The 13,032-nt window shown below is 53.2% G+C and overlaps 1 protein-coding gene across 1 annotated transcript; it reads left to right on the top strand.

Annotated features, from left to right (window-relative positions):
- The first annotated feature begins 7,418 nt into the window (after positions 1-7,418).
- On the top strand, positions 7,419-9,385 carry LOC123435209 (arogenate dehydratase 1-like). Its single transcript, XM_045115558.1, has one exon. The coding sequence runs from the start codon at positions 7,615-7,617 to the stop codon at positions 8,818-8,820; it is 1,206 nt and encodes a 401-aa protein (XP_044971493.1). The 5' UTR covers positions 7,419-7,614; the 3' UTR covers positions 8,821-9,385.
- Positions 9,386-13,032: the final 3,647 nt, after the last annotated feature.

Here is a 13,032-nt window from a genome sequence, read left to right as displayed (position 1 = left end):
AGAACCGGACCAACGCATTAGCACTTGGTGAACACATGAACTCCTCAAACTATGGTCATCACCGGGAGTGGTGTCGGTTATTGTCACTCCGGGGTTGCCGGGTCATAACACATAGTAGGTAACTACAACTTGCAAGATCGGATCTAAAACACACATATATTGGTGACAACATAATAATTTCAGATCTGAAATCATGGCACTCGGGCCCTACTGAAAAGCATTAAGCATGGCAAAGTAGTAGCAACATCAATCTCACAACATAGTGGATACTAGGGATCAATCCCCGTCAAAACTAACTCGATTACATGACAGATCTCATCCTACTCATCACCGCCCAGCGAGCCTAGGAATAGATTACTCACGAACGACAAAGAGCTTCATGGAATTGGAGAGGGAAGAAGGTTGATGATGAAGATGGCGACGATTTCCCCTCTCCAAAGCCCAAAACGGACTCCACATCTGCCCTCCACATGAAGAACAGGATGTGGCGGCACCTCCGTATCGCAAACAGGACGAAATATTCTCCCTTTATTTTTTTTGGGACGAAAGTGAATTTATAGAGCTCAGATTGGGGGCGGCAGAGCCACGTGGGCCCCACAAGCTTGCTAGCCGCCACCAGGGGGGTGGCAGCTATAGGGTTTGTGGCCCACTGGCCCATCCCCTCCGGTGGATCTTTCCGCAGGTATTTTTCATATTTTCCAGAAATATTCTGTGTAAATTTTCAGGACGTTCTGAGAACTTTCATTTCTGCACAAAAGCAACACCAAGGCAATTCTGCTGAAAACAGCGTCAGTCGAGGTTAGTTTCATTCAAATCATGCAAATTAGAGTCCAAAAGAAGGGCAAAAGAAATTTGGAAAAGTAGATACGATGGAGACGTATCAGCGTCCTCCTAGCGTGGCTAGGGGGTAGGCTGCGCCAGCAGGTCGCGTGAGCGGCTCCTGGCCCCCCTCTGGCCCATCTTTGGTGATCTCGAAGCTTCCTTTATGCTGATTTTTTATATATTTTTCCTAGAATTTTTCGGGCTTCGGAAAATTGGGTAAAAGCCCCTGCAAAATAGACATCAGCAGACAGAAACTGGCACTGGATGCACTGAGTTAGTAGGTTAGTCCAAATATGTGTAAAATGATATAAAAGTGTAGCAAAACATATAACAATGTCACCAAAAGATCATGGAACAAGAAGAAATTATAGATATGTTTGGCATGTATCACACTCCTGTGTAAACTTTCGATTGACATTCACCGTGATGACGCCTCTCGGTCATGGCATCTTAAGCTTAAGCTAGACGTAACATGGTCTTGCCATGAAACACGCATAGGCGGGCCTACCCAGGATAGCGTGACATGCATTGCGGAAGTCCACTACCTCGAAGGTCAGTAGCTCCTTCCGATAATTTTTCTCGCCACCGAACACGACGTTCAGGGCGATCTAGCCGAGTGATTCTGCCTTCTTCCCGGGGATGGCCCCATGGAAGTGCATGTTGCTCTTGCTCAATTGGGACAATGGAATATCCATTGCCTTGAGCGTGTCGGCATAAATGATGTTGAGGTCGTTTCCTTCGTCCATCAGGACCTTGCGCAGTCGGACTCCGTTGACAACCGAATCGACAACCAGCGTCGACCTCCCATGGGTGGCTATGTGGGTTGCATGATTAGACTAATCAGATGTGACGGGTGTCTTTGCCCAATCGAAGTATTTGGTGACAGGCGAAACTGCCATGTTAACCTCCTGATTGATGAATTTTAATCGTCTCTTGCTCTCAATGTTGGCAAAGATCATGAGGACCTTTTCGACATTAGATACCTAGAGGCATTCTCTCATTCTTCGTCGTTGTCCTTTTCCCCAAAGGGTTCTCCGCCCATCTCCTGCCGGAGCAGACGACAATCTCGAGCAGTGGGCTTGGGGTAGACGGGGTTTCCATCGTCGTCCCTCTTGGTATGGATTTGGCACGGCTGATCCAAGAAGTCATTCTTGGGTCCAGTCTTCTTTTTGGCAGCCCAATCCCTTTTTTCTTCTGGTTGGACTTGCGTTGGCCTTGCCGGGGACATTAGCGACTTCGTCCTTGCCCGATGCGTCGGTCTTCCGTTTCTTCTTTTTTCCAGCGTTACCCCCCGAGTGAGGGGCATCGATCGCTCTGCCCTTGCCTCTACGGGGGTGGTCTTCTTCCTTACCGTTCGCGTAAGGATCGGCGATCTCCATGGCTCGACTGAGGGACCGACCCGCAGCCCAGTCGAACTTCTAGATGAGCTCTCTCTACCGAGTGCCTACCTTGAAGGCGCACATGGATTGGTGCTCAGACACATTTTCCACTATGTTGTGCGGCGTGGTCTATCGCTGGATGTACTCGCGGAGAGTTTCATTGCTTTTTTGGACACGATGTTGCAGCTTAATCAGGCCACACGGACACTTGTAAGTGCCCTCGAATGTTTTGACGAACACTTGGGCTAAGTCATCCCAGCAGTGCATACTGCTAGCGGGCATATAGTTCAGCCATGCCCTCACCGACCCTCCAACATGAGGGGTAGGTGCTTCATTGCGACGAAGTCGTCGCCGCCACCGGTCTGGATAGCCACTCGGTAATCTTCAAGCCAGGTTTCCAGCTTGGACTCAATGTTAAACTTGCTGGTCCGTGTAGCCAACCTGTAGTTCGCGGGATTTCTGACTCACGGATGTTCATGTCAAAGAACTCGAGGTCGAAGATGCCTCGTTCGCCCGGGCACTCCTAGCCGGCTCACGCTCGATCAACAATGCCGTGTGCAATGATGGACCTCGCATTGAGTGGGGGAGCGCGACGAGCGTATTCTTTGTAGCCCCTGCACCAATTAGGGCTTGGCCTGCGGTCTTCTTCATGGGGCCGCGTGCAGTCACAAGCTCGGTGTCCAAGTGAACCACTCCTCGGGGGAGGTGTCCGACTACGAATTCGATCATCGCGCCTCCGATCCCCATACTGACCTCTCGGGGGAGGAGGAGTTCTTTGGGCCCTTCCACGTGCATGAGGGCTATGATCCGACTACACCGTGTCTGCCTAGACGGACCTGTTGTGAATGTGGTGTTGCGATTGGGACACCACAGAGTTCTGTTGTAAGGCGGTCTTCAGTAGAGCCTGGATCTGTCGAATGCCCTCCCCAGTCGCAGCATCACTCGGCTGAATAAAATCAATGATTTGAGTAGCCACAACCAGGTTCTGCAGTGGTGTACACATCACTTGGATGTTACATTGGCGGTCGTTCGGGAATAACTGCTTGCAGTTGCGACTCGAGCTGGGTTGATCTCTCAATGCACAGCTGTCGAGTGACTTCTGGAGCCGCTTAAGTCGCTTGCTTTCAGCCAGAGTGGTTTGAAGTGCGTTCTCCAGGGCCATCTACTCTCGTGTATTCCAAGTGATGGGCGTGAGCAGGGCATGCTCGTTCCTCCGCCTAAGCTCCTCTTGTTGCTCCCGAGTGAGCGATTGAGGGACGTAGAGTTCGGAGTCCTCATCATGGCGATCACCCCCGTCAGCCCGCAGAAGTTACCCGCAGAGTAGCCACGAGCTCCTCCCGTGGTTATGTTTGCCATCAGGATTTCCGCAACGTCTCCGCTGCTCTCGCAATCGGACTCATCGAAAGAGTCGTCACCCGAAGAAGGGAACATGCTAAGGGTGGGCTCGTTGGAATCGAGCATGGCCACCCATTCCATCGTGGCTTGAAGAGCCACGACGTGTTTGATCGAGTGTTGCAACCGTGAGCGCCTGGAGCGCTTGCGACGGACTCCAACGTGACGAGGTGGTGCCGAAAGGTACGGCACCGACGGCTGACGGAGAAGGCCTCCATGCATCACCATGCTGAAGTGTGCCACACTGCGGGTGGGCAATGCATTAGTGTTGAACGGCGCATCCTGTAACCGCGCCAAATCATCGGGATGAAGCTCAAGGAACCGAAGAGGATCTCGCTGCCGAGCGTCATCATGGTGAATGCAAGAGTTGAATCTCTACATGCGCCTTAATCTACTAGACGCACAACCCCGAGGTGGGCGCCAACTATCGACGGAACGAGCCTGACAATAGTACTAGGGGTACGAATGAAGGGCAGAGCCTAGCTACGGTGCATGGGTAATACTCGGATGTACGAGTTCAGGCCCCACTCGAAAGTGGTAAAGACCCTACGTCTCGAGCTTACAGGCTTAGTGTTGCTTATGGGGGTGTGAATACACGGAGTGCTCAACCCTTGTCCAAGAGCATCGAGGCAGCTTATATAGATTTCGCTAGGCCCACGGCGTGCCATAACTTAGGCATTAAATGATAATAACTATGGAAGTTACTAATAAGAGTAGCTCCCTTAGCCTTCACTGTGCTTTATGTGAGAGGTTAAGTCCCTTGGCCATTGTAGTCCCTTCATCGTCCACGCCTTTCCTTGATTCGAGTGCTAGTGCGCGTCCGACTGACTAGAGGCTGCCCGAGTGACTTTCTATATCCGAATGACACTTCACCTGCATCGGTAGCCCTTGGACTTCTTTGACTGTGTGGGGCGCTAGGTGCGCCCTCGATAGCAGGTCCATGACCCTACCCTTAGTAGGTAACCCCATTAATGACTGCTTGCGTAATCATGCACAATATGATCGTAGAGAATGAGCATGCGGAACGTTTATGTGACCAAGGATTTTAATTTCAAAGTGACAATGTTGTACCTAAACATGGAGGGACGATAACGTTTGCACGATTCATCGAATTTAATAATCAGATGCATGATTGTGAACTCACATTCAGTTGCAAGATGATTTGGTGGAGTATATGTAGGCTCATATTAGCAACCAATAAATGTACCGGCACGTTGGCAACCAATAAATGTATCCTCTATCTTATTTTTAATGTATTTGAGACAATTAAATTTTTATTTGGCTAGTAAACTATGAGAATGTTATTTGCTTGTGTAACTTTGATATATTTGTATTTCGTTTGAATTAATTAAATAGGGTCATTGTTTTTCATATGTTTGTAAAAAAAGTAAAAAATAATGGACGGACGCCGACCGCGAGGACCGAAATACGTTGGCGTGCTTAAGGCATGGTCGAACCAAACACAAAAGGAAACGGACAAGCCGATCTAATAAAAAACATGCATCCATTTGAATAGGTCGGTTAGAATTCCTTTCACGTGTGATTGAATGACAATTTTTTGTCCGAACAGGTCGCAGAACATTTGGGAAGGATACGGGACTCCCATTGTAGATGCGCTTGGTCCTGTCCAAGTAGCTTCGCCGTCGTCACTTTTTATATCACATCTCAACAGGAAGCACTCGTACACATATCAGCAAATATGTATTAACTGGCACGTTATTAAGGCATCTTCAATAGTTATAAAATAGCTGTTGCTAAACTTTGCCGCCTAAGATATATAATGATATGGCAATAAATAAATGAGGAGGAAGAGAAAAATTATAGTATGTAGATTAGCCAACAGCTCTTGCACAAGCTCCAAGGTTACATAGGAGAGCAATTGCATTTATTCCCTCTTCTCCTATTGGATAATTTAGATGCAACCATTGGAGTAGTTGTATGATCCTTTGTTGGTTAATGACATGGACAATTTTACCAACAAGACTACATACTCCCTCCATCCATATATATAGAGCCTAATGCATTTTTCGAGATTGCCTTTGACTATTGATAAGATTAATAGTATATGAAATGTATAATGTGAAAATTATATCATTGAAAGCTCCTTTCACATACGAACTTGAGGATATGCTTTGTGTAACTTGCATGTCATATATTATTGCTTTAACATATGATCAAAATTAGCCTCGAAAAACACATTAGACCCTATATATATGGATAGAGGGAGTACAAACTATTGGAAATGCCCTTAGGTCAACTCCAGCGCACGACCACATCCTGTTCGTCCTGTCCGTTTGGAGCAAAATGGACAAACCCCACGGCCCAGCGCGCGTCGCCGTGGACGCATATGGTCCGTTTTGTGTCTAGGTCGGCCCATTTCCGGCGCAAACATGCGCCCGGCTTGGGTCCTGGCGGACAGCGAGCAGACGCGCTCGAGCCCTTCTCTCGTCCACATCAGGGACGCGTGGCAGGAGGACACCTACCTCCCACCGTCCGTATTTACTGCGCACGTCCGGTAGGCCCTGCCTGTCATCCATTCTGGCGGGCGGTTGTCGTTCTTCTTAAATGGGGGAAACCGTGGACCGGCACACGCAGACGCGTCCACTCCACTGCCTCCTCGGGACCGACACCAAGCCCTAACTCTCTGACCGCCGACAACAATGGGGTGATGGAGCACCGACGGCAAGGGGAAGGGGGAGCACGACCAAGAGGTTGGGTCCTCGTTCGGCCGCCGTCGCGGCGCAAGCGAGCTGCACCGTTCTTCTCCTCTGTGACGGTCTGCTCCAACAGCCTTCTCCATTGCCCCTCCGGACGCCTCGGCGCGCTCCCGGCAGTACGTCCAAGCGGATGTGTGCCGTCGCTACTGGGAGACAAGACGCCGCTCCCGTGGAGCGACGTCCACTTGCCGAACAACTGGCAACTATTCGCCCATCGGGTGCCGATTCCACCGGTGCTAACGAGTGGTCGTGCCCATCGCAACGAGATCCAACGCCGTCGACGTCGCCTCCCCGACGACCTCTACTACGACCCGAGGTACGCCGTGGATTCCCCTTTGTGGGACACTTGGTTTAGCGATGAGCACGATCTGCACGCGCACGTCCTACTTTACCGGCGAACACAACAACCAGCGGCCACGAAACAATGCTTTTATTAGTGTTTGCATTTTATTTACATTTTTCTGATATTTTTTTGTTTATTACAAAAAAATTAAATGCCGAACGATTTGGGGTTCAACCATGGGTTAGACACACGGACCCGACTACGGACCGTTCCAGATATGGACAGCTTCATTGTCGTCCCGATCGCACAGAATGCAATTCAAACAAACGTCCGGATGGAATCGCACTATCACATTGAGCCACATGAACGACTTTTCGAGCTTATCACCTTCTACACCCCTCCTGGACCCATATCTTACCATTAACAGCCACTACAGCCAGAGGACAACGGCTACCCCATCGATGCATTCACCCGCGACAGCGACGCCGCCGCACCAATCGGCCAGCCCGGAAAGCGTAGAGAAAAGAGCAACCGGCCGCTGCCCTGCCCGCCCGTCCACCCACGCGGCCAGGAGATCCGATGCCGGAGCTGGTGCCGCGACTCCGGGTCACACAAGAAAGAAGAAACCACGGGTCCAGATGCGCGCCGTGGCATCGTGTCGCTCGCGCCCGGCCCTACGGATTACGATTCCTTTGACCGCACTCACTTCAGCAACGACTGTGACACTGATGGTAACAATTGATGATAATTTGAGTTGATGATAAGCATGTACTATGAACCCGGTGGGAAATTTCTACACGAAGAATGAATAGTAACCTTCGGAGAAAAGGCGGCAAGAACTTGCGGTTGCGGTAGATAGTAGAATTATATAAGCAGCAAAGCCGACCAAGCCACTCTGGAGTCTGGAGTAGGAGCAGTAGTAGCATTTCAGCGTGTATAAAAAGTCAAGAAGCTTCCCCTCTCGACGCTTGTTAGCTCAGCTCCGACTCCAACCACCGTCGACCTCACCGCCCGGAAATCTATGGCCTACACCTCCTCCCTCCACCTCTCCAAGCACCTCCTCCTCCCCAAGCCCCACCGCGCCAGACCTTCCTCCTCCAGGTCGCCGTCCTTCGTCCGGGCGGCCAGGGCCGTCAACGGCGCCCCGCACGTAAACGGGCACTCCAAGAAAGCGCCCAACGGCAAGGTACAGATCAACGGCGCCGGCGCCGACGGCAAGAAGGGGCCCGGCGTCATAAACGGGAAGACGCACGTGAACGGCCATGACCGGATCCACCTGTCGGTGACCACGGGCGGAGGGGGCCAGGACGGGACGGGCCTCCGCGTGGCGTACCAGGGCGCGCCGGGCGCGTACAGCGAGTTCGCGGCCAAGACGGCGCTGCCCGGGTGCGAGACCGTGCCGTGCCGGGCCTTCGCGGACGCGCTGGCGGCCGTGGACCGCGGCCTGGTCCACCGGGCGATCCTCCCCGTGGAGTCCACCATGGAGGGCACCGCGCTGCGGAACTACGACCTCCTGCTGCGGCACGACCTGGTGGTGGCGCAGGAGATCAACCTCTTCGTGCACTACTGCCTCCTCGCCATGCCCGGGGTGCGCGCCACCGAGGTGCGCCGGGTCATCAGCCACCCCATGGCGCTCGCGCACTGCGGCCGCGCCCTCGCGCGCCTCGGCGTCGACCGCGAGCCGGTCGAGGACACGGCCGGCGCCGTCGAGATGCTGCGGTCCAACATGATGCTCGACACGGCCGCCATCGCCAGCCCGCGCGCAGCCGACCTCTACGGCCTCGACGTCCTCGCGCACGGCCTGCAGGATGAGTCCTGGAACGTCACACGCTTCCTGCTGCTCTCTAAGCCGCCGTCGCCGGTCCCGGTCCCCGTGGACGCGGACGCCAAGACCAGCATGGTGGTCGCGCACCGGGGCGGGTCCATGGCGGTGGTGCTCAAGGTGCTCTCCGCTTTCTCCTCCCGCAACATCAACATGTCCAAGCTGGAGGTCATCAACAACGAAGGGGGCGTCGGCGAGCCGCGGCCGCCGGTGATGATCCTGGACACGGGCGCCCGCGGCGCGCCAACGTTGCGCGCGTTCCCGCACGTCCTCTACGTGGACTGCGAGGGCGCCGCCGACGACCCGCTCGTCCGCGAGGCCATCAAGGAGATCGAGAAATTCGCCGTGTTCGTCCGAGTTCTTGGCTGCTACGCCGCGGACACCAACGTCTACGATCTGCAATGAGGAGAACAGAAGAGTGATCCTCCCATCATAGTAGTGCAAGTGAAGTGATGGAATTAGCTAGTTCGACACAGTCGAATTGGAACTGGAATTGGACCTGGAAATTTCCATTATAGCACTCGAGCAGTGCATTCGCTGCTCAGCTGCCGCTACGCACTGGTATTTGTGTACAGATGCAATAAGACTCTTTCTTCTCTGCTGGTCTAGCTGTGTGATAGGTGTAAAATTGCTGCTGAGGCCTGATGCAGTAACAAAAGGATGTGTAAGATAGCATTATAATTTTACATGATTGTTGTAATTTTGTTGTGCTAGATCTGAGGGTAGAGTATGTCGTGTCACTGCTCCCTTCCTTGTGCATCTCGGTGTTCAACTTGTAGAGTACAGACCTTGGCACATTGAAGACTCTGGCTGTTCTTTCCAATAGCACAAGTAGGATTATGAATACTCTGTATCGATACAGGAATTTGTGCAATATTAGGATGGTGTGATCTGTATACGAGCTGAACTGTAGAGTTTGTAGTACTTTTGTGCAAAACAAATATGTTGAGTACCATAATTGTTTAGAAAACATAGATATACTAGGATTTGTTCCTGCCTAAACTTGTACTCCAAGATGACATGTATTTTTTATATATATGCTCATGAGGCTCAAGCAATACAACATATATTCCATCAATCCTCTATTCCCTCTCAATAGGGTATCTCTGGTAAGTTTTTTGACCTAACCGCTCCCATCGCTTCCGCCCCGTGCGTCGCCCTTGGGGCGGTCGGCCTCCATGATCGTCACCGGAGGCTGCCCCGTCCGTACCTAGGGTTCGTCTCCCAGTCGTGTTGACCGGTTGCTCTAAAGAGTCTTTTTCCGATCTCTTGATCCAGATTTTCTCTCTTTTGCTGGTCTCTTGATCAACGCTCTTCCTTTTTGGTTTCCGGTCTAAGATCGGTATGCTTCGTCCGCCGCCGTCGTCGACCACCGCGCCTCTATTCCGACATCAGTGCAATTCGGCCTCTATAACGACATGTCAGTCTCACGCGACGCGGCGGCCCCTTCTGACCGTCGACCGTGCGTCTTTTCGTCGTTGTCCTGCACCGATCGTCGCCACCCTTCTCCGACCGGGACTGCTTCATCACCATCCGCCTTCACCGTCGCTTCATACGTTCGCACACTGGCTGCGTCGGACGGCTCCCGAGTCTGGCCGCGTCGGCCTCGGGTCGGCTATGCCGGCCTCGCCGGCTGCCTCTAGCCGGCTCCTGTCGGCTGCGTCGGCCTCGTCGGCTGTTGGCCGACTACCGGCTACGACCGTCTGCCTCGTAGGCTCCCTTGGGCCGGCCGTGTCGGCCTCGTTGGCTGCCTCGGGCCGACTGGTAGCTGTCGGCTGCATCAGCCTCACCGGCTACCTCTGGCCGACTGCCGACTCCGGCTTCGATTGTCATCGGCGCCTTCATCTCGAACGCCGCCACACCGCCTCCATCGAGCGACGTCCCCGACCTCGCGCCCGGTCAGATTGATCACCCGCCCAACTGCGATCCACCTCAGCTACGCCGTACGACTGATCTGGCTCGTCGGTTGCACGCGCCTTCGCATGTCCAATTGTCCCGAGTAAAGCGCGCCCCTCCACCGATCAAGCACCGGAATGCCGATGTGTCGCCTCGTCGGGCCGCAGCGTCGCCGCCCCGTGGTTCTCCTCGCGGCTGCACCGACCCGCGACCCGCCGCTACTCCGCCCTTTTGGGATATAGCGCGGCGGCAAGCAGTCCCTGCCGCCGCCCGTGGCCCTCCCTGTGGCTGCACTGAGCCGCGCACCGCCGTTGCGTCGACCCTTCGGGCAGTAGATTCGCAGCACGCGGTCTACGCCGCCACCCGGAGGTTTTCCCACCCTCACCCCGACCCGTGCGCCGCCGCTTTGTCGCCCCTTTGGGTCGTAGCACCACAGCGCGCGATCCACTCTGTCGTTCACGCGAGTCGACTTCCTGTGGTATGCGTTGCGCCTTCTCCCTCGCTCGTGGGAACACCATTGTTCGCGCCGGTCTTCGTCACGCTGTCGGGTTCTTCATCGCCTACTTCGAGCATCATCGCCGCGCTCCTAACCAGCCGTCGCCACCGTCGTCAGTCCGCCGCCGCCGCTCTTCTTCGGCGCCGCTACAGCTCGCTCACCCAAGCCGCGTCGCTCGTCCACCTCCTTCATCTCCGTCCAGCACCAACTCATCGCCAGTGTCGCCGTCGTCTTCCCCGACCACTTCGTCTACTCCGACCACCGCAGGCAACATCGGCCCCCGCCGATTTGCGTCGCAACCGTCGTTGGGTCCTTCTCTGATAGCATCCTCAACATGGCGTACACGTTGCGTGCAGGTCCCCGTCTACGCATGCCCGATGTTGGCAACACCGACGTGTGCCTTCGTCCCCGACGTGTTCCCAGGCCTGGCAAGCCTGGAGCTAGGCATCGTCAACATCGACTTCGTCCGTCTACTCATGCGCGGTGCTGGCAGCACCGATGCATGCCTTCGTCCATGAAGTGTCTCCGGGCTTGGCAAACCCGGTGTGATGCGTCGTCAACTACGTCTCCTTCCCGACACATCACTACTTCGACACCACTGCGCCCATGACTGACTCGTCGCCTGATACGTCCCAAACGTATCTATAATTTCTGCTTATTCCATGATCTATTGGGTGACATTGTTACATGTTTTGCTACACTTTTATATCATTTTACACATATTTGGACTAACCTACTAACTCAGTGCACCCCGTGCCAGATTCTATCTGCTCATGTCTTTTTTGCAGGGGCTTTTACCCAATTTTCCAAAGCCCGAAAAAATCCAGAAAAAATATATAAAAAATCAGCGAAACAGAAGCTTCGGGATCACCGAAGGAGGGCCAGACGGCGGCCAGGGGCCTCCCAGGCAGCCTGCTGGTGCGACCAGGCCCTAGGCAGCGTCAGGAGGTCGTCTGGGTGGGTCCCACCTCCTCCGGTGCCCTCCTTTGGCCTATATTTAGAGATCCATGAGGAAACCCTCGCAGACTTTCTGGCATCGCGAATTTCTCCATCGTTCCACCGCCGCAGCGCTTCCGAGATCGGGAGCGTCAGGAGACCTCTTCCCGGCACCCTGCCGGAGGGAGGATTGACCTCCGGGAGTTTCTCCACCTTCATGGACGCTTCCCAGACGTGTTGTGAGTAGTCCTCCTTGGACCATGAGTCCATGACCAGTAGCTATGTGATGTCTTCTCTCCAATCTTGTGTTTCAATGGTTAGTCCTTGTGAGCTGCCCTACATGATCAAGGCATCTATGTAATTCTCTTGCTATTGCTATGCTCGGTTTGGTGGGATCCGATGGATTATGAGATTATGTTCAGATTGTTATGAGTTATATATTTGATTATCCTTTTATATTATGTTCCTTAGTGATTCTTGCATGTTCTCCCTTGCTTTTTATTGCTTTGGCCAAGTAGTAGCTCGTAACTCCAAGAGGGAGCGTTATGCATGATTGTGGGTTCGGGGCCCCCGATGTCTAGCTTGGGTGACAAAAACATGAGACTAGGGATGTGCTTGTTTCCACCAGGGAGAAAACAACGGTGCTTGTGACCGCGGTTGCAAGGATTGTTTACCTTACGCATAGTTTGTTAATGCAGTTGTCCGTTGCTTTGAGTTTACACTTTGGGTGGGGCTCGCAACTTAATACCGGAGAGTTGTTATGGATAGATACCTGATACGTCTCCAACGTATCTATAATTTTTGATGGTTTCACGCTATTATCTTGTCAAACTTTGGATGTTTTGCATGCCTTTTATATATTTTTTGGGACTAACTTATTAACTCAGTGCCAAGTGTCAGTTCCTGTTTTTTCCATGTTTTTGACCCCTTTCATAGGAGATTTTGAAACGGAGTCCAAACGGAAGAAAATTCCCGAAAATATTTTTTTTTTGGAACGGAAGAAGATCGGGAAGCTTGGGAGCCAAGGCAGGGGAGCCTCAGGGGCCCCACAAGCCCCCACCCCGCGGCCAGGGGGTAAGTCGCGCCACCCAAGCTTGTGGGCCCCTTGAGCGCCTCCTGACCTAGGGGTTGTGCCTGTAAATTCCCTAAAAATCCCAAAAAAATCAGGAGATCATCGAAATCACTTTTCCGCCGCCGCAAGCTTCTGTCTCCGGAAGATCCCATCTGGGGCACGTTCTGGTGCCCTGCCGGAGGGGGGATTCGGACACGGAGGGCTTCTCCATCAACAC

The sequence above is a fragment of the Hordeum vulgare genome, chromosome 1H (genome assembly GCF_904849725.1).
Source record: "Hordeum vulgare subsp. vulgare chromosome 1H, MorexV3_pseudomolecules_assembly, whole genome shotgun sequence".
Lineage (NCBI taxonomy): Eukaryota > Viridiplantae > Streptophyta > Magnoliopsida > Poales > Poaceae > Hordeum > Hordeum vulgare.
Note: the sequence above shows the minus strand (reverse complement) of the source record. Positions and strands in the feature narration are given on the sequence as shown.

What these genes read in the sequence shown, in the direction of transcription:
- LOC123435209 (XM_045115558.1), top strand. Translation starts at nt 7,615, where the DNA reads ATGGCCTACACCTCCTCCCTCCACCTCTCCAAGCACCTCCTCCTCCCC.